Source organism: Bos grunniens, chromosome 2, assembly GCF_055505025.1.
Source record: "Bos grunniens cultivar Pamir isolate PY7600 chromosome 2, Bosgru_T2T1.0, whole genome shotgun sequence".
NCBI lineage: Eukaryota > Metazoa > Chordata > Mammalia > Artiodactyla > Bovidae > Bos > Bos grunniens.
Window position 1 is genome coordinate 115,920,043 of NC_141166.1, and position 23,045 is coordinate 115,943,087.

At 35.9% G+C, this 23,045-nt stretch overlaps 1 protein-coding gene across 13 annotated transcripts in view; it reads right to left on the reverse strand.

Annotated features, from left to right (window-relative positions):
* Positions 1-23,045, reverse strand: part of LNPK (lunapark, ER junction formation factor) — a 91,671-nt gene that overhangs the window by 11,642 nt on the left and 56,984 nt on the right. For 10 of the 13 annotated variants that reach the window (XR_015147972.1, XR_015147970.1, XR_015147971.1 and 7 more), the window contains 2 exons: positions 8,777-8,989; positions 835-940 (listed from right to left, as the gene is read on the reverse strand). Coding sequence is in view for 7 of the 13 variants with exons in the window: in XM_086359382.1 (XP_086215508.1) it covers positions 835-940; positions 8,777-8,989 (319 nt within the window). In the remaining 6 variants the exon portion in view is untranslated. Of the gene's footprint in view, positions 1-834; positions 941-2,910; positions 3,090-8,776; positions 8,990-23,045 lie in introns of all 13 variants that reach the window. The other 3 variants (XR_015147973.1, XR_015147974.1, XR_015147976.1) reach the window with 1 other exon arrangement.

The following is a 23,045-nucleotide window of genomic DNA, read 5'->3' on the forward strand; positions in this document are numbered from 1 at the left end:
TGCTCATATCATCCTTATAATCCTAGAGTTATTATAAGGATCAATTAAAATAACTGGAGAAGCATTTTGGAACTCTAAGTGTCAAATACATGAAACTGTCCTCACTGTTATTAAAATTTTCACTATCATTAAGTCCAGTACTCACATCTATAAAACTCCATTTCTTATAACCTACCAACTTTTCACTTTTCACTATTTACAAACTCTTCAAATTCAAAAGATTCAACAAAATGATTCAAATTCTCTAAAAATAATGTTATAGCAGCGTTATAACATACCAGTTACAATATTTTTTTGTTATATATAATATGTTTTAAAATATTTTATCCAAATACTTTATCTAGATAATCTACTACTGAAAAATAACTGAGTATGTACTCTTTTGCAGGGCCATAAAATACTGCATTATGTTCTAAAATCAGGAAACAACTACAAAATCATAGAACATTTAGTGCATGTGCACATGTGTGTTGGAGAAGGCAATGGCACCCCACTCCAGTACTCTTGCCTGGAAAATCCCATGGGCAGAGGAGCCTGGTAGGCTGCAGTCCATGGGGTTGCTGAGGGTCGGACCCGACTGAGTGACTTCACTTTCACTTTTCACTTTCATGCATTGGAGAAGGAAATGGCAACCCACTTAAGTGTTCTTGCCTGGAGAATCCCAGGGACAGGGGAGCCTGGTGGGCTGCCGTCTATGGGGTCGCAGAGTTAGACACAACTGAAGTGACTTAGCAGCAGCAGCAGCAGCACATGTGTGTACACACACACATACACACCCACTCTGACCAATAAACTTTCTTCATTTTCATTTAGCTACACCCTAGTAAACATTACCTGTTCTGTGGACCATCACCAACTAAATATTCAACAATTCTATCCAGAGCACCTCGTTCTCGAGGCAGAATGGGTCTTGCTAAAGGTGGACCAGGAGGATGAAGACCTAGTAAATAAATATACACAAAATTTATATGTGTAAAATACATCTAAATTTCAATTCAGTTGCCAAGAACTACTTATGCTCGTTAAGAGTTTTTTAATGATTTTAACAAAATAAAAATGATACTATCATCTCTGTATTCAAATTTTCATTAAAAACACTATACTACAAAAATATATTTATCTATGTGCTATATTAGAACCAGAAACATAATCTATTTCGGAATAAAACTATGTTGAGTTCTGTACAAATTAATTTTTTAAATGCTCAGACTCTTAAAAGTTTATGCAATAACAAACTAGGAGACTTCCACTGTGTACCATAATACAGTAATCAGAGTCAGATTTAATCTCCCACTTAAAACAACTAAAATACCATGTAAAATATACTATGCAATGGTTTTAGAGACACTGGATATCAAGTAATGTAGGATAAAGATCCCTGAAACACATAAAGTAAATAAGATGAGCCCTACAACTGCCCCAATTTATTGCCTGGAGAGTTTTCCAGGTAGCAATTCAGGCAGAGTAAATCCCGGTGAAGTTCATTAGTCTCCCTGAGTTGAAGAGAGAAAGCTGGAACGCTGGAGAGGCCAAGACAGGTTGAATTCACTGGGAACAGAGAGGAGAGAATGCCGAGAGCCAGAACACCAAAGATCTGCCCAGGATGCAAATGAGAAAAACTACCTGAGGACAAAGAAAGAACTGCCCCCAAAATACTAAAGGTACCAGTGCTCACATGGGGCCAAAAATATCACATGTTCCCACCAGCCAGGATGGAAAACTTCATAACTCACAGGTCACTGGGTAAATATTCAGAGAGGCCTTGTACCGTAATTTTAAAATATCCTGTACCCAATAAGGCAAAATTTACAATGTCTGACATTAGATAAAAAATTATTAGTCATGCAAATTGGCAAGAAAATAAAACCTATAATGAGAAGAATCAATCAAAAGTGACCCAGAAATGATGGAGATGATAGCATTAAGAGACAAACATATTAAAACACTTATTATGACTATATTCCTTAGGCTTGAGAATCTAGACAAAAACTGTAATATGTTAAGCAGAGACATGAAAAAAATTTATAAAAGATCCAAATTGAACCTCTACAGATGAAATCTACAATGTCTTAGATTTTAAAATTCACAGATGAAATGAACAGCAGTTTGGACATTACAGAAGAATTAGTAAATCTGAAGACAGCAATAGAAGCCATGCAAAGTGAAACACAAAGACTAAAAAGACTTTTAAATGAACAAATCAGTGAGCTATGTAACAACCTCAAGCATCTAGTATATGTATAATTGGAGTTCAGAAGAGGAGAGGAAAAAAAATTGACTCAAAAAAATAATGCACAAAAATTTTCAAAACCTGGAAAACCGAAAACATACAGACCCAAGAATATCAACAAACCCTAAGCACAAGAAATAATTTTGCACCAAGATACAGCATAATCAACCTTCTTAAAACCAGTGACAGAAAATCTTAAAAACAGTCAGAAAAAGATACATTAGTACAGAGAAACGATAAGAATGACAGACTATTCATTACAAAATAAGCAAGCGAGAAGACAATGAAACAGTATCTTTAAAGTTCTGAAAGAAAAACTATCAAATTAGCGAAATTATCTGTATTAGTGAAGACATCTTTTAAAAATGAAGGCAAAATGAAGACTTTTTTCAGACATACAAAACTGAAAGAATTCACCACTAACAGAACTGTACTACAAGAAATGTTAAAAGAAATCCTTCACGTAGAAGGAAAATGACACCAGACAGAAAGCTGGATCACACAAAAGAAAGAGTACCTGAAATGGTTACCATGTGGGTAAATATATAAAACATTATTTATACCGCTTTAAAAAACAATTGATGGCTCAAAGAAAAAGTAATACAGGTTTCCCTTGCTATCCAAAAGTTCCCATGAAAGCTTTCGTAAGCCAAAATGGCATAAAGTGAAGAAGCAATTACCTTGGGACACATCTTGCTAACGGATGCACAAAATAAATTGAGACAAAGCACAGATGCTCACAGACAAAGTTCAAAGCTATGGCGGCTTGCTGATGAGATGCTGAGTGTAGTTCCCAGGAAAGGAGCTTGGTGGTGCCACTCTTGCTGCTCAGGATGCACGCTGCCTCTACAACGGCTCGCTGCAAAACAAATGCTGAACGCTATTTTCGCTTTTCATCTTTTTTTGTAAAAGCGAAACCTTCTTCCGATTCTTTCAATTAGTGTAAACAGGCACTAATGCTATTTTCGCTTTTCATCTTTTTTTGTAAAAGCGAAACCTTCTTCCGATTCTTTCAATTAGTGTAAACAGGCACTAATGTAGGTCTTTCATAAAAGCAAAGTGGTGTAAAGTGAACTTTCAAAATGCGGAGGATATCTGCAATTCCTTGTGGGGTTTATAACACATGTATAAGTAAAATATATGAAAACAATACCACAAAGGCCAAGGGGAGAGAAACATTAAGTATACTGTAGTTTGATTCTTAATCTGTATGAGAACTGGTGTCATACCATTTGAGATGAACTGTGATAAATTAACGATACATACTGCAAAGTCTAAAGTACCCACTAAAATAACAAAAAAAAAGCACTATAGCTAACAAGGCAACAACAAAAAAAATGATTAAAAGCAATCATAAAAGATACTCAACCCACAAGAGGCAGAAAACAAGAGAGGTAGCAGAACAAATGGGACAAATAGAAAACTAGCACAATAAAAGATTTAAACTCAAACTAAAACATACCAATCATTACATTAAATATAAGTGGCCTGAGCACCCTCACTATAAGGCAAAGATTGTCAGAACGGATAAAAAAGCAAGACCCAACAGATGTTGCTTACAAAAAATCCATTTTAAATATAAAAACACAAACAGACCAAAGGTAAATGACAGGGAAAACTACATAAATACGCTAACACTATTCAAAAGAAACCTAGAGCACCTGTATTAATAGCAATCAAAGTAGATTCTAGAGCAAAGAATATAAACAGGGATAAAAGTGTAATTTCATAATGACAAGGAGTCAATTCATCAAGAGGACATAATAATCCTAAACCTATGATGTATGTGCATTATAACAGAGTTTCAAAACACATTATGCAAAAACTAAAAGAAATACAAAAAGAAATAAATACACAATTATAGCTGGAGATTTCAACAGCATTCTCTCAAGCACTGACAGAATAAACAGACAAAAAATCATTAATGATATGTAATACTATCTACTTAACCAACTTGATGCAATCAACATTTACAGCCATTCTACCCAGCAGGAACAAAACATATATTCTTTCCAAGTGAACACAAAGCATATACCAAGACAAATGATAGTCTGAAACATAAATCTCAATACATTCAAGAAGATTCAATAATACAAAGTATGTTTTCTGACCACAACAGAATTAAACTAGAAATAAGCAACAAAAAGACATCAGGAAAATACTCAAATATTTGAAGACTCAGTAATATATAAATAATCCAAGCTTTAAAGATAAAGAAATTAGAAAGTATTTTTAACTGAATGAGAACAAAAAACCAACATATCAAATGTATGATATGCAACTAAAACAATACTTTGAGGAAAATTTATAACACTAAACACCTATACTGCTAAACACCTACAAACGAGGATAGATCTAAAATCCATGAATTCAGTTTCTACCTTAAGAACCTAAAAGGAAAGAGCAAATGAAACCCAAAGTAAACAGAATAAATGAAATAATAAAGATCAGAGTGGAAATTAATAAAAATATACTAGAATAATAGAGAAAAGCTAGTTCTTTGAGAAGACCAAACTGATAAAGCTCTACTCAGACTAATCAGGATAAAAAGGAAAGATATAAAATATTAACAATGAGAGAAATGACATAAATCCAGATAGTAAAGATATTCATAGAATAATAAGGGTATATTATGAATAACTTTATGCCAATAAATTCTGTAAGTTAGGAGAAACAAATTCCTCAAGACTACCAAACTACCAAAACTTACTCAACAAGAAACAGAAACTTCAACTTGCTAAAATTTTGTTAAGAATTTTTGCATCTATATTTATAAGGATATTGGTCTGTAGTTTCTTTTTCTTTAAAAAAGTTGAATTTTTTTTAAAAAAAGAAAAAACCTTCAGCAAAGAAAACACCAGGCCTAGCCACTTCAACCTGTAACATTTAAATTTATTACTAAGAAATAATACCAATTCTATACAAACTTGTCCATAAAACTAAAGATAAGAAAACGCTTTCTCATACTGAGGCCAGCAATACTCTTATACCAAAACCAGACCAAAAAAATTACAAGAAAACCAAAAAAATTACAAGAAAACAAATAAAGAAAACAGATAAAACAAAATTACAAGAAAAAAAACAAAAAGCAAAAACAAAACAGACCAGTATCTTTAAGGAAAATTGATGTACACATTTCTAATAAAATTTTAATAAACTGAACCCTATATATAAAAATTAAAACATCATGACCAAGTCAAATTTACTTCAGGAAAGCACGGTGGTTTAATGTCTAAAAAAAAGTCAATGTTAAAAAAAAAAAAATCAATCAATGTATTTCACCATATGAAATAGTGATATTAAAAAAATATATAACTAAACTAAAACCCTATAAGAGCATCTCAATAGATGTAAAAAAAAGATTCGAAAAAATTCATCATCTGTTACTGATAAAAACCTTCAGCTAACTAGGAATGGAAGGGTATTTCTCAATCTGATAGAGGCTATCTATTTAAAAAAAAAAAAAAACCTATAGCTTACACTGAGTTGAATGGTAAAAAGGTAAATGCTTTCCTCCTAAGATCAGCAATAAGACAAGGATGTCTGCTCTCACCACTTCTATTTAACACTGCACTGAAAATTCTAGCTAGTGTAATAAGGCAAGAAAAAGAAATGAAAGGAATCTACATTTAAAAGGAAGAAGTAGAATTGTATTTAGTCACCAACAATCTGAAGCCTGTTTAGGATATATTATGGAATCTATATAAAAGTTATAAGAACCAGTGACTTTAGCAATATTACAGGATATAAGATCACTATACAAAAATCAATTTCTGTTACATTACCAGTGAACAATGGAAACAGTTAATAAAGTATTTAAACTAGGATAAAAACATGAAATAATCAGACGTACATTTAATCAAAAAAGGTACAAAAGCTATGAACACTGCAAAACATTGCTAAGAGAAACTAGAGAAGATCTAAATAAATGGAGAGATACATTGTATTCCTATAATAAATTAGCCAGTATCAGAGATGATGAATGGAGAGTCAGGAGTAGAGGAATAACTTAGAATTTAGTTAATATTACATTATATAAAAACAGTAACAAAAATAAAGTTACACATTCAAAATTAAGAATTGTAACTCCACAATCTCTGAAAACTGAAACAGAACTGTTTGCAGGAGATATTCTAAAATTAGAGACTACACAGAAGGCACTGAGAAGAAAGTTAGAGAATAAAATAAACAAGATGTGATGTTTGCCTTTGTAAATCAAGGCCAGATAAAAGTAAGATAGGCAGCAATGGACGTTTACATGGAGACCTTGTAGAAGACTTCCAAACAAAATGAGGTCTTGTTGAAACAAGCCCTGCAATACATGGATTAAAGGTCTTCAAAATGACTGTGACAAAACCTTTAAAGCATTAAAAAATGACTTTAGGGCAGCAATATGATATTACTATTCTAAAAGATAAGAGATTTGCATTGTAAATAGTCACAAATCTTAAGGCTGTTACCATCTTAAAAAGGGGGGAATGATATAGAATTATAGCTAGTAAATGAAATTAGGTTCTAAAATAAGTTTTCAGTACTAGGAATCAAGTGCATTTTTCATATCTCATTGGCTATTGGTATTTCTTTGGCTAATGTTAAGTACAGTCATACTTAACATTCAATCACTAGCATCAAAAAATAAACTTGAATGCAGACATTAAGTGTCATCCCTCATTATCAAACTTTCAACTTAAATAAGTACGCCAAATTAAATTCTGAAAGCATTTAAGCCAGCTTAACTTTTGCTGGAGTATTTTACTTCTACCTACTTAAAATGAAAATGTCCATAAGGGAATCTGGATAAATAAAACAACAGATTTCATAAAAATATCTTAACTCCCTTGCATATTAATAACTTTTAAAATAACACATCTTTGTATTCATGCTGTTACGGGTAACAGTAATTAATACAAACATCAAGAGCAATCATTGTAGGAATACTGGTCATTTTTACACAGCTTGGCAAATTATCAAGTACCTGCTGGTTATTAATTTTCAAACATATGGGAGCCCTGTGGTAATACACATTAAATTGATTCTCTTTCACAAATATGGCATAATGAAAAAATGAATTATTAATCTTCTCTATAAGAAATCACTTAGCTCACTCACATTTTTGGCAATGTACAACTTAAATACAAAGTCTTTTACACAGAAACTAATTAAAAACTTTAGTAAAATATATTATGTTTACATGATCATGAAATGGTAGGCTACTGAAACCCTGTTCTTACGTGTGCTATTATATAGTTTTTATTACTCTGTATAAGTTGATAAACTCTAATTTCTTTAAAAATAGATATACAAAATACATTCTTACAAAATTAGTTCTTCCATTAAACAATTAAGAGCTTTACAAGTCATGGGTATCTCAAATCAACCAGTAACAACTGAAAGACGAAAAATTTTCAACCAATTTACTCAATTTCACAAAATATACAATTGCCCTGAGTGACATCATTATATGTTAAGTTTAAAAGTATTTTTTCAATAATCAACAATTAAAAGTTATGATTTGTATTCATTTCATTTGTAGTTAGCTTTCATAATATATTTATAAATTAATAGTTTTTTAGTTTTCTAAAATCTTATGCTGTTTTCAAAGAAAAAGGAGGGGGAAAAAATCTACTGTATTAGTAACATTTAGATTGCTTACTGATTTTAGTAAGACTGTGTAAATGCCCTGAATATCTAATATCAACTTCTGACGAGGCTCAAAGTCATAAATTATATGTAATTAGTCATGAAATATGAAATTAATCTAAATTAAAATTAAATATCCTAAAATAAATAATTTATTATCATATTTAAGAATCTGACATGGGACTCTACATACAATAATGTGATCTGCTGAAGAAGAAGACTTTCATGTCCCAATCATACTCCAAAAGAAAGCTGCAGGGTAATATAATCTATTACACTCCTAAAATGGGATCTTCCCCTAGAGATCTACAAAACTGAAAAAGGAGAATCCAAAGAGATGAAATAGTAGTAAAGGCAGTATGTTAATTCAATAGGACTTTATGTTAAAGTACCTGTCAGAAAATATTGAGGCTCTACGGCTTAAAAAAAGAAAAAATCTACCAAGCTCACATTAACATTAGTAGCATTACACACTACAGTACATGAATATTCTTCCTGAAATGTTAATCTGTCAAGTTTAAAAATATATATGAAGGGTTTAGCAAAAAGCATGAATACATTCCCAAAATGTTCTCTTCTATCCTCATTTTATATAAATCTGGAGCCATTCTAAAGCTGAATATAAAGATACGCTACACTGTTGACTACAGAATACTACAAAGTTTTATTGCCATTTAAACAAAGAAGCCATAACAGTTAAATGAGCTCAAGAAATAGGTTTCAGTATCACAAGGTGCCAGCTGTAAAGAGTTATGGCTAATTGAATATGGAACTCCTGCTTAATCAGATAACTGCTCTGCTATTTCCAAATGAAATGCCATTTCCATACTGTCTGAAAATGGCCCGTTTTATTGGTAACCAGAGAAAACAATATAAACTGTAAATAACATTAAGTGCTCTGTTTACCCATTCCAGGCACTGAAGTAGCAGGGGATCCAAAACGTCTTGGTAACACATTTGATGATAAGGCTGGAGTAACAGTTCTTTCTGGGGGTCCACCAGGGGCTGAAGTGTCCTTTGGTGGTCCAGGAGAAACTGGAATTTGCAGAGGAGGGCCTTGGCTGGAGCCTGCTGGTGTTGGAGAAAGGTTTCTTTGAGCGGCAGTTCGCTGACGAATCTCTGAAAATAAGAATAAAAAGTATTTATTAGGTTTAACATTGAGCATACCACCATCAGTCAATATCACAAGTGACTTTTTACATTCAATAAAGCTTTGCAGCACTAGAAATCATCTACAAGGTCAAACTGCTTGTAAATAAGAAATCTGTACAATGTAACACTGAAAACTGACTACAGAGTACTCCATTTCTGAACCTAAAATTCAACTACATGTATATATTTACGTAAGTCTTGATCTAAGTGTACCTACTGATACTATTTTTCAAAATAAATTCAAATAAAATAAAATAAAATCACCCAATTATGCATATCTTTTTATAATCAATCCCTCCCAAGTTATGATAAAGTTTATCAGAATCAGTGAAAACTGCAGAATTGTTTTTTCAAGATAAAAAATGGTAATGCTAAGAAATGAGCTAATAAGTATATATGGAATTGTCATGTAATTTATGAAGTAATTAATCTAAGTAGTCATAGAAATGCTGAAGAAAGGTACCATTTCTATTCTCCTTTATACTACTATCTTTTGGGGTAAATTTTTTTTGGTCAATACATTCAACAGAGGAAAACTTTCACTCTGCACAAACAATACATTAGAATAACAAATTTTATCTTTTTGATGCAGAAATTACATGAAGTTGGTAAATGAGTCAAATCCAGGCTGCCGCCTCTTTTTGTAGTTTTTCACTGAAACACAATAACACAGTTCTTTACATATTGTCTATGGCTGTTTTAGAAGAGTCTGAGTAAACACACTAGAGACCATATGGCTCTCAAAGTCATTCACTATACTTACTATCTGTTCCTTTACAGAAAGTTTCATGATTCCCCTCTGTACTCAGTAACATAAAATTCAATCCTGTCATTCCCCATTCTCACCAATATCTTACTTGAATGTTGACAGTACGATCTCAAATAAAGATGCACCTCTAACTTTGTAATTCTACATATCACCTTAAATTATTACAAATCCTGAAATGGTAAGCTAAAGCTAAAGAAGTTATTAATAAATTTTAATTGGCATGATTGGTAAAAAATGCCGTTTCAGAAGCAAAATACTTTAGATTTGGACTCCATTTGACAGTTAAAGATTTTCATAAACAGCTCATTGCAATCACAACTTGAGCACCAGATTTCAGTTTACTACAACCTCTTCAACTATTAAGAACCTGGGTCCTGCGGTCAAAAAGGTTTGGTTAGAATCCCAGCTACAGCTCCATGACCCCAGATGGGTTAACTTTGTTAAGCCTCTATTTATTTGCAAAATTAGGATAATAATATCCTAACTCAGAATTGTTAAAAGAATTAAATAAGATAATGTCTGTAAGTTGACAGATCACATTTATTGAATACAGATTTCAGATGACAGTGCTTTCATACAATTAAGTATTTTCAAATCACCATTTAGCTGTAATTACTGGGACCAACAAATTTTCCATTGGTTGTTAATTTAGTCTCTAACCTGCTGCTAAGCTGCTAAGTCACTACAGTCATGTCCGACTCTGTGCGATCCCACAGATGGAAGCTCCCCCGTCCCTGGGATTCTCCAGGCAGGAACACTGGAGTGGGTTGCCATTTCCTTCTCCAATGCATGAAAGTGAAAAGTGAAAGGGAAGTCGCTCAGTCATGTCCAACTCTTAGAGACCCCATGGACTGAAGCCCACCAGGCTCCTCGGTCCATGGGATTTTCCAGGCAAGACTACTGGAGTAGGGTGCCATTGCCTTCTCCGAGTCTCTAACCTAGCCACTGCGATAATAAATTACAAGCATGTCATCACTATATAAATGGATATGTCCTTATATTTGGCTATTTTCCTTACAGTTTATAGAAAATTTTGAATATTTCCTAGATTAATTATATCCTAATTAATTCCAGCAAATTAACTGGTCACTTAATTATCTTTTATTCACAAGGAACTTCTTAAAAGATGGTTACACATTAGGAAAGCCATTAAATTCTACAAAAGGTACTGAAATCAGTGAAATCATATAAGGATCTGATTACTGGAATTATTTTAAAAAACAAGGCATCAACATTTTAAATTATTTCTTTAGCAGATTTTTAGGTAAAACGTAACTCCAAAGGGCTTCCCTAGTGGCTCAGTTGGTAAAGAATCTGCCTGCAATACAGGAGACCCAGCTTCCATCCCTGGGTCGGGAAAATTCCCTGGAGGAGGGTATCCTTGCCTGGAGAATTCCATGGACAGAGGAGCTGGGCAGGATACAGTCCGTGGCATCACAAAGAGTAGGATACGACTATGCGACTTTCACTTCACTTTCAACTCAAAAATGTATTTTTATTCCAGATAAATGCTTAACATTTATTAGACTACCTTAGTCTTTAACTTTTTGAACAAAGATTTGAGACCGTTTCCTCTGAGCGTGCATTTACCCAGCGAAAACTAACTAAAGCACACTTTTAACGTCACTCATATGCTACTGAAAGGTAAGGTCTATAACTAAAAGGAACACCATATCCAGCATTCCATAAAAGAGACTTGGCTTCATATTATTTCTAAATCTAAAACTAGGCAGACAAAAGGGAAAACTGATATAAGAGAGTCAGGAAAGGGAGAAAACACAGTTTCAGTATTTACAAAGGAAAAGAAGGTAACAAAGAGTTACAATGACTATGGTTGAAAACAGCTAGCAATACAATACCAAATCTATATTTGGTAAAGTACTATAAAATATTCTGGTAGTCTCAATGAAAAATAGCTAAGATTTATCTACTTTTAGCTATGTGCCATTTACAAATGCTTTGTATTATTAAATCTCTTAAAAAGTTTTTCTCACTCAACAAAATAGTCATATTGGATATATTGAACATTTCCCACATTCAAACGTAAAATACCATCCCCTAACAACATTTTCCAAGCACTCTACATAAGTCTCGTTAGGTACAAGGACTATCCCATAAAGTCACCTCTTGACTAGAGGATATCCTTATCAATGACCAATCAATAATTCAATAAAAATCACACTAAGTATGAGGACATTCGCTTCAGCCATGTCCGACTCTCTGAGACCCTATGGACTGTAGCCTGCTAGGCCCCACTGTCCATGGGATTCTCTAGGTAAGAATATTGGAGTGGGTTGCCATGCCCTCCTCCAGGGGATCTTCCTGAACCAGGGATTGAACCAGCATCTCTTAATGTTTCCTGCATTAGCAGGCAGGTTCTTTACCACTAGCACCACTTGGAAAGCCCAATTTTAAATTCAAAATGAATCAAATAGAATCAAAATGAGATCAAAAACTACTATTTTATGATAAACAAAAGGAAGAAAACAAAGTTTAAAGTAATGATACAGAATAGCTGTTAAAAACATAAATTCTGGAATCAAATTGTTTGGATTTAAATTTTAGCTGCTGCTGCTGCTAAGTCGCTTCAGTAGTGTCCAACTCTGTGCAACCCCACAGACGGCAGCCCACCAGGCTCCCCTGTCCCTGGGATTCTCCAGGCAAGAACACTGGAGTGGGTTGACATCTCCTTCTCCAATGCAAGAAAGTGAAAAGTGAAAGTGAAGTCGCTCAGTTGTTTCTGACTCTTAGCAACCCCATGGCCTGCAGCCTACCAGGCCCCTCCGCCCATGGGATTTTCCAGGCAAGAGTACTGGAGTGGGGTGCCATTGCCTTCTCCGTAAATTTTAGCTCCACCCTGTTTATTAGCTGTGTAGGAAGGCTTTTCCAAGTTGATGACATCTCTCAGTTCAGTTTCCTCATAATGAGAATACTTACCTCTTACAGTTGTTATAAAGAATAAATGAGATAAATCAACACAAAGAGCTTAGCCAGAGCATAAGAAAAGTACTTAATAAGTAATAACTATTAGAAGTGGTATACATTTAAAGGTTCCAGCTTGTACAATAAATCTAAAGCTGAGCAATCTAGAATTTCTAAAGTAATTATTAAAACAAAATATAGATATTAGTTTGCAAATTAAATGTTTTCCTAGAGTTATCTGTGAACTTGTTTAAATGCATTATATAAAACTTAAATCTATTACTCTAGCTTGCTATTAAATACTTCTTGAGATGAATGTTCTATAATACCAATAATTATCCCTTATCAGATTTTTAAATAATGATTCCTTATACATACAGGTAGAAGGTTTTGTCTTTGTTTTGGTATTAAGCTGTAGTAGCAAAAACATCATACAACAGTTAGGGGCCTATATTTTCATCCTAGCTGATACCACCATTTCCTTATGTGAACTAAAAGTCTTTTATCCACGCTGGGTTTCAGATTTCTTTAAAAGAGTGTTGGCAGAACTGCAAAGACAATCCTCATATTTTCCCTAATACTGGTTTAAAGGCTTTCTGAACTATCGTGTTCAGTCCTAAGCGTCATACAAAGAAATTTCATTGACTAGGATTTTAGCAATGAACAGAAAAAGGTCTTTAAGTCTATGAATGATTAGCATATGCAGATGTGGACACTCAAATTTAGGGGAATTTGGTTCTTTATAAATGTGACCATGAGATGCAGTTAGGTGGAACACAGAGATATATTTTCAGGAGAGTTTCTATTTTTGAATTTATAGAAATTCAGGTCTCTTTTGTTTAAATTGATATGATTCCTTTAAATAAAATAACAAATATCATACATCTGATATTTCCTCCTTTTACTTTCTAAATGATCTAAAGTCTGCATTCACTGTATCATCTTCTTCACATCCTACCATACTGCTAAGCTGCTAAGTCACTACAGTCTTGTCTGACTCTGTGCGACCCCTTAGACAACAGCCCACCAGGCTCCCTCCTCCCTGGGATTCTCCAGGCAAGAACACTGGAGTGGGTTGCCATTTCCTTCTCCAATGCACGAAAGTGAAAAGTGAAAGTGAAGTCACTCAGTCGTGTCCGACCCTCAGCGACCCCATGGACTGCAGCCTTCCAGGCTCCTCCATCCACGGGATTTTCCAGGCAGGAGTACTGGAGTAGGGTGCCATTGCCTTCTCCACCTACTCATACTAAGCTCCTTTAAATTCGGCTGCTGCCCTACTTTTCTATCCGATTTGTTTTCTCAATATGTCAATCGCCTTTTATTAACAAAAATGACTCCATAACCTTTTTCTTCCCATATAGGCAAAGCTTTAAGGGAAAAAAGAAAAGAAGAAAAACTTTCCTAACAGTTCATTCTTCAACCCAATGCAGTATGGTTTTTGTCCTCCTCCTTAGCTACCAAAGTATCACCTACCACTAGAAGTACTATTGCTTTGGTTACCAACTTATAACATCACCATTACTGTTATTATACATGGTGGCAATGGTTTCGTCACTAAGTCGTGTCCAACTCTTGTGATCCCATTGACTACAGTCTGCCAGGCTCCTCTGTCCATGGGATTTCTGTTATTATATATATATTTTATCAAATCCCTACTATTTGCTAGGAACTATATGAGGCATTTTACTTGCGTTTACTAATTTCATACAGTACTCAGACCAACTTTTTGTGAAAACTCCTATCCTGTTTTCAAAAGAAACCAAAGCTCAGAAGTCAAGTACCTTCCCAAAAGTCTTACAGTATAATAAGAGATGGAGCCAGGATTCAAATCCAAGGTTTTATGGCAGATACCCTCACTCTGTTATATATCCTGTCAGATTCAATGGACTCATTTCTCTTCTATCCACTTGACCCTTTACAGAATATGGCAGTGGGTATCATCCCTACTTATGCTTCAACTTTCTAGATGTCCATTTAGTTCTACTTTTAATTCTGATCTTTTTTTTTTCCTGGGATGCTCTTTCTCCATCTACCCTTAAATGCTAATGTTCTTGCAGGTTTTCTTACTCCATTTTCTCTCCCTGGAGAGAAAATTTCACTTGATTGCATAGTTTCAATAAATATCACTTATACTTCCCAATGACTCCTAATCTGTATCTATAAATTCAACTTTTTTCTAAGCTCCACTTGAAATAATTATCTATACCTTTTATTACCTGGATTTAACTCCCACTTAACAGATACAAAAGCAAATTCATTATCTTTGACACAAATCTACTTCAATTCTTAATGTTCCTTATCTTGCTTAAAATACTAACATCTAAACAGCTGCTCAAGCCAAAAACCTTTACTCCTCCTTCCACTCCACACTTTTCAAATCTAATCACCATCAAGTCCTGTCAATCTACTCTTAAGTCTGAATTCTCTCTTAAATCTCTTCCAACATTGTTGCAATAATCTATCTAGTGCAGGCCCTTATCTTTTACCTATATTAGCTGGTATTCTAATTCATCTCCATGTGTTCAGCCTGGCATTCTGGAATCCATTATCCATGTTACAAAAAAAACAAACAAAAAGGCTGTTGTTTCTAAAACACAAAGCCTCCAGTGGCTTTCCATGTTACATCTAAAATAAAGTCCCAAGCTCTGTAATGTTGCACACAAAATCTTTTCATAATTACCCCTTTGTTGCTGCTGTTATTCAGTCCCTAAGTCCTGTCTGACTCTTTGTGATCCCATGGACTGCAGCACGCCAGGCTTCCCTATCCTTCACCATCTCCTGGAGTTTGCTCAAACTCATGTCCATTAAGTCAGCGATGCCATCCAACCATTTCATCCTGTCATCCCCTTCTCCTCCTGCCTTCAATCTTTCCCAGCGTCAGGGTCTTTCCAATGAGTCAGCTCTTCTCATCAGGTGGCCAAAGTACTGGAGCTTCAGCTTCAGTATCAGTCCTTCCAAATGAATACTCAGGGTTGACTTCCTTTAGGATTGACTGGCTTGATCTCCCTGCAGTCCAAGGGACTCTCAAAAGAGTCTTCTCCAACACCGCCTTCAAAAGCATCAATTGTGCGGTAGCTTGTACAACCTGTTTTTATTCCAATTCCAAAGAAGGGCAATGCCAAAGAATGTTCAAGCTACTGCACAATTGCACTCCTTTCACACGCTGCTGCTGCTGCTGCTGCTGCTAAGTCGCTTCAGTCGTGTCCGACTCTGTGCGATCCCATAAATGGAAGCCCACCAGGCTCCCCCGTCCCTGGGATTCTCCAGGCAAGAACATTGGAGTGGGTTGCCATTTCCTTCTCCAATGCATGAAAGTGAAAAGTGAAAGTGAAGTCCCTCAGTCCTGTCTGACTCTTAGCGATCCCATGGACTGCAGCGTACCAGGCTCCTCTGTCCATGGGATTCTCCAGGCAAGAGTACTGGAGTGGGGTGCCATTCCTTCAAGCTAGAGTTCAACAGTACATGAACTTAGAACTTTAAGATATACCGGCTAGATTTAGAAAAGGCAGAAGAACCAGAGACCAAATTGCTAACATCCATTAGATCATAGAGAAAGCAAGGGAATTCCAGAAAAACATCTACTTCTGCCTCATTAACTATGCTAAAGCCTTTGTGTTGGTAACAGCAAACTGGAAAATTCTGAAAGAGATGGCAATTCCAGACCACCCTACTTGCCTCCTGAGAAACTTCTATGCAGGTCAAGAAGCAACTGGACATGGAACAACGGACTGGTTCAAAATCAGGAAAGGAGTATGTCAAGGCTGTATATTGTCATGCTGCTTATGTAACTTACATACAGAGTCAAAGTGAAAGTGTTAGTTGCTCAGTCATGTCCTATTTGTTGCCTGCTACATTGAGAATTTCAGCCTAATTTCAGGAGACCATACAAAAAAGCTTTCTTTTTCAAACATTCTCAAATATTATTTTCTAATAGTACATATGACATGCCAACATTTAGTTGAGTTCACTTTTTTGTTGCTCTGCTTTTTAAAGAACTATAAAGCAAAATGTACTTTCAATTTATCTAAACATTTATTTTTCTTCATCACCTTGATAATTTATTTCTAGTTCTCTCTTATCTCTCAACGTTAATCAACCTGCACCTTACAGTTCATCAAGGTCTCATTTGGTTAGTCACATTTTTTATAACATTCAAACAAAATTTGTGAGTTCTTTAAAAAAAAGTTTCCTTTTATTTCCTTTAACAACACATTTATTAAGCAACCACTATGAGTAAGACACTTCAGAATGGGAGTCAGAGTTGTGTATAAAAGTGGCAAGCAAAAATAATACAAAATTACAAATTACACTAACTCAAGGTAAGTGCCACAAAAAAAGGAACTAACAAGGTACTATGGAGGGTTCAGGAAGGAGGATATTAAACTCAAAGATGGGCTGAAGAAAGGTTTTGTGGTAATAGTGGCATTTAAGATAAACACTGAAAAATGAATAGGGGTAGAAATGCCTTTGTTACCTGTATTACGGTATATGTGGCATTTTTAAAATAAAAGTCCAAAATTATTTGAGTTGCCTCCATTAAAATGGAAGAAAGAGAATGTCTATGTCTCCTCCCTTGAATCTGTACTACTGCTGTTTGACCAAGAGAATACAGGTTCTAGTTTTCAAAACTACTTTCTGTCTCTTGGGCAGCTTGCTCTTAGAATCCAGCCACCATATTAGGAAAGTACAAGTGGCTCCACTAAAGAGATCCATGTGGAGAGGAACCAATGGCCAGCACCAACTTGTCGATCATGTGAGTAAGCCATCCTGGTAGTAGTTCCTCCATCCCCAATCAGGTAGTTCCAACCCATGTTGGGTAGAGACGAGATATTTCTACCAAACTCTGTCAAAATTGTAAATTCATGAGCAAAACAAATAAATGTTGTTTTCAGTTCAGTCCAGTCGCTCAGTCGTGTCCGACTCTTTGCGACCCTATGAACCACAGTACACCAGGCCTCCCTGTCCATCACCAACTCCCGGAGTCCACGCAAAGCCATGTCCATTGTGTAAGCCACTAAGCTGTGGAGTGGTTTGTAATACAATAAATAAAAGCACAGCTATAACATGTAAGAACACCCAAAAAAGTGAATTTGCTATTTTATGTCTTCCCAGATTTTGTTAATCAAATGTACGTCCCCTGAAACCTCAAAATATGAAATATCATTGGGTTTGCTAACAAAAGCAAAAAAGATTAATGATTTCTACTTTAATCTTCCATATATGCCATGGAACACGAGTAAACTGTAAAAACCTATTTAAATAAGTTGTAATCCATTTGCCAGAACCATTCAATTTTTTTTCAAAACTTTTTGATTTCAAACTTAGCTGTGGCACGATTTTGACTTCTGACTGACCTTCCTTTTATTAACTTATTTATTAACTAGTTATTATTTATTAACTAGTAGAGATGCAGGGTTATATACAAAGGTAAAAGAGAATGTATGAGTGCCTTCCTTTTAAAACAAATATAAGAGGATCTGTTAAGGGTTTATTTTCAGCTATCAGATGACATTCTCCAAAAATCTTATCAGCCTTCCTACTTCAGTCATTCACTGTTACGGTCATAACCTAGTTCTAGAACCTTGCCATCAAGTTCAAGCATCCCACTCTCAAATCACACTTACATTTCCTACTTCCTTCCTCTATGACTCTTTTAATTCCAAGGGGATCTCAGTTCAGTTCAGTTCAGTTCAGTCGCTCAGCCATGTCAGACTCTTTTCGACCCCATGGACTGCAGCACGCCAGGCTTCCCTGTCCATCACCAACTCCTGGAGTTTACTCAAACTCATCAAGTCAGTGATGCCATACAACCATCTCCTCCTCTGTCGTCCCCTTCTCCTCCCACCTTCAATCTTTCCAACCATCAGGGTCTTTTCAAATGAGTCAGTTCTTCTCATCAGGTGGCCAAAGTACTGGAGTTTCAGCTTCAGCATCAGTCCTTCCAATGGATATTCAGGACTGATTTTTTAGGATTGACTGGTTGGATCTCCTTGCAGTCCAAGGGAGTCTCAAGAGTCTTCTCGAACACCAGTTCAAAAGCATCAATTATTCAGTGCTCAGCTTTCTTTATAGTCCAACTCTCACATCCATACATGACTACTGGAAAAACCAGAACCTTGACTAGATGGACCTTTGTTGGCATAGTGATGTCTCTGCTTTTTAATATGCTGTCTAGGTTGGTCATAACTTTTCTTCCAAGGAGCAAGAGTCTTTTAATTTCATGGTTGCAGTCATAATCTGCAGTGATTTTGGAGCCCAAGAAAATAAAGTCAGCCACTATTTCCACTGTTTCCCCATGAAAGTGCCATGAAGTGATGGAACCGGATGCCATGATCTTAGTTTTCTGAATGTTGAGCTTTAAGTCAACTTTTTCACTCTCCTTTTTCACTTTCATCAAGAGGCTCTTTAGTTCTTCTTCGCTTTCTGCCATAAGGGTGGTGTCATCTGCATATCTGAGGTTATTTATATTCCTCCCGGGCAATCTTGATTCCAGCTCGTGCTTCATCCAGTCCAGCATTTCTCATGATGTACTCTGCATAGAAGTTAAATAAGCAGGGTGACAATATACAGCCTTGACGTTCTCCTTTCCCAATTTGGAACCAGTCTGTTGTTCCATGTCCTGTTCTAACTGTTGCCTCCTGACCTGCATACAAATTTCTCAGGAAGCAGATCAGGTGGTCTGGTGTTCCCATCTCTTCCAGAATAAGGGGATCTATAATCCATTAATTATTAAAGAGGTCAGCAAACTTTTTTAGGTAAAAGATCACATAGTGAATATTTAAGACTTTGTAGATAACATATGGAATTCTGTTGCATATTCTTAATTCTGTGTTTTGTTTTGGTTTTTCTGGAACTTTTTTTTTTTTTTTTTTTTTTGGTGTATGGCATGGGGATCTTAGTTCCTTTCCTCAACCAGGGATTAAACCCGTGCACCCTGCATTGGGAGCACAGAGTCTTAACCACTCAATGGCCAGGGAAGTCCCTTGGAACACTTAAAAATGTGTAACTCTAAGCTCAAGCACCACAGAAAACAGATCTTGGCCCAGATTTGCAGACTGAAGACTGCAAACCCCTGTATTATTAATACTACTACCAATAGCTTTTGACTGTCCATCATCCCCCTGTTATATCATTTCCTTTATGATCATCTCAGATTCTATAATTACCTCCTTGCATACAACTTCATCTCCTTGCCCTTTGATAATCCATTACACTAAAGCCCAACCCTGCTTAAAATCAACTCTCTGCCTACTCCAAGCCTGCACTCACACAGCTAAACTCAACTGGAAAACATTCAGACAACTATTCTTTAAATACGTAACTATTAACTTTAAAGTGGACATAAATGTCCCCTGGTATTCCTACATTCTGAGAATTATTTTATTCCTTCTCTTCAGGTCCCTCAACATCTTCCTCATCCTCACTCTCATTGAGAAAATAAACACAATCAGAAAACAATTCCAATCACCTACCTATAACTGCCTAAGTTCTCTGTCTGCCTTCCTAATACAGATGAAGTGAGCACACTCCTATCAAGAGCCCACTCCACACTTGTACACTAAATCCCATTCCTTCTTGTCTCCTCATGGACGGTTCTCCACCAACCGTCGCACTCTCTCCAAAATCAATCATCTATGTCTTCTAGGCCATTCCAAGTAGCACATAAACATGCTATCATTTCTTCCACACATCATGTTCACCCATACATACATATATACATCCATACAAAATGCTCCAGCTACCCATGTTTTTCAAGTCTCTTTACTCAAAAGAATTGTCTCTTCTCATTGTTTACAACTTCTCTACTCTCTTACTTTCTTAAATCTACTCTAATGAATCCATTCCTCCACCAAAACTGTTCTTTTCAAGGTCATCAAGTTCCTCAAAATTGCTAAAATCAATGGCCAATTCTAGATCTTCAACTTATTTGGCAGCAGTATTTATCACAAATGATCACTACCTAGAAACTCTTCAATAAGTGTTCAGGACACCACATACTTTTGGGTTTCCTATCTCACTGACCATTTCTCAGTCTCTTTTTCTGGTTCTTCTTCATTACTCCAAATATCTTAATGTTAGAGTACCCAAGGGTGGCCTTGGTCCTTTCTCTTCTTTCTCCACATTTACATCCTTGATAACTTCATCTAGTTTCATGGTTTTAATACAATCCACAAACTGATGACACCCAAATTTGTACCTCTAATCCAGATAATTTCTGTTTGCCAGACTCATATTCAACTACTTCCTTAGAATCCCTACTTGGACACCTGTCTAATAGGCATCTCAAAGATACATATCCAAAATCAAACCCTGTTCTTCATCACCTCATCTCAACCCCCATTCAAAAAGTGCTTCTTTTTTTTTTTTTTTTTTATTTATTTTTTTTCCATACTTAGCTACTTTTTTTTTTTTTATTCTTCCGATTTTATTTTATTTTTAAACTTTACATAATTGTATTAGTTTTGCCAAATATCAAATTGAATCTGCCACAGGTATACATGTGTTCCCCATCCCGAACCCTCCTCCCTCCTCCCTCCCCATACCATCCCTCTGGGCCGTCCCAGTGCACCAGCCCCAAGCATCCAGCATCATGCATCGAACCTGGACTGGCAACTCGTTTCCTACATGATATTTTACATGTTTCATTGCCATTCTCCCAAATCTTCCCACCCTCTCCCTCTCCCACAAAGTCCATAAGACTGTTCTATACATCAGTGTCTCTTTTGCTGTCTCGTACACCGGGTTATTGTTACCATCTTTCTAAATTCCATATATGTGCGTTAGTATACTGTATTTATGTTTTTCCTTCTGACTTACTTCACTCTGTATAATAGGCTCCAGTTTCATCCACCTCATTAGAACTGATTCAAATGTATTCTTTTTAATGGCTGAGTAATACTCCATTGTGTATATGTACCACAGCTTTCTTATCCATTCATCTGCTGATGGACATCTAGGTTGCTTCCATGTCTTGGCTATTATAAACAGTGCTGCGAGTGCTTCTTTTGTAACTTCTACCATCTCAGTGGGGCTTCCCTTGTAGCTCAGTTGGTAAAGAATCTGCCTGCAGTGCAGGAAACCTGGGTTCGATCCCTGGGTCAGGAAGATCCCCTGGAGAAGGAAATGGCAACCCACTCCAGTATCGTTGCCTGGAAAATCTCACGGACAGAAGAGCCTGGTGGGCTGCAGTACATGGGGTCGCAAAGAGTAGGGCACAACTGGGCGGCTAACACTTACTTACTTACTTACTTACTTACCATCTTAGTAAATACCTTACCAGTTACTCAGGCCAAAATCCTGGAAGTTATCTCTGACTTCTCTCTGACCCCAACCATACCCAATCCATCAGGAGTTCTTTTGGGTTCTAACTTTAAAATATATGCAGAATCTTAAACCACTCCTATGATACTAAAAGGTTCAGGTCACATCAATGCTTTCCCAGGTAACTGCACTCCACTTTTGTTTCCTTTGCACCCCCAACATAATCACCTTTCTTTTAAAATATAATTTAAATCATGTCAATCCTCAGTTCAAAACAAAAGACAAAAAAAAAACTTTTTTAAAAACTAAAAACTGAAGTTCTTGCAATGGTCTGCATTCTACAAGATCCCACATGACACGATCCTTTGCTGCCTCTTTTATTGCCTCTCTTACTACTGTCCCAATTGTTCAACCCAGTCCCAGCCATATTGGCCTCCATGCTATTTCTAGAGTAATCCAGGCATGCTTTGTATTCAATTTTTGCACTTAACGATCCCTCTGTCTGGAATGTAACTTCCCTCAGGTATCTGCATGACTCATCCCCTCACCTCTTTCATGTGTGTATGTGTGTTAGCTACTCATTCATGTCTGACTCTTTGCAACCCCATGGACTGCAGTCCGCCAGGATTCTCTGTCCATGGGATTCTCTAGGCAATAATACCAGAGTGGGTTGCCAGTTCCTTCTCCAGGGGATCTTCCTGACCCAGGGATTAAACCCAGGTCTCCCACATTGCTGGCATATTCTTTACCATCTGAGCCACTAGGGAAACCCTTTCATAACTTTGATCAAATGTTACCTCCTCAATGTGGCATTCCCTGACAGCCCTATGTAACATTAAAACCCCATTCTCACTCAAGACACTACCTATGCATTATCCTTTTATCATTTTCCTCCAACATTATACAAATAAATTGATAAAATTGTCTACCCCCACCAAATGCATAAAAGGTGATTTTTTTTTACTATATTTTGTTCACTACTATGAACTCAGGGCCTAAAACAATGCTTGGCAGTACATACTCACTAAACATTTATTTTAAAACAAAACAACAACAACAAAAAATCAGATT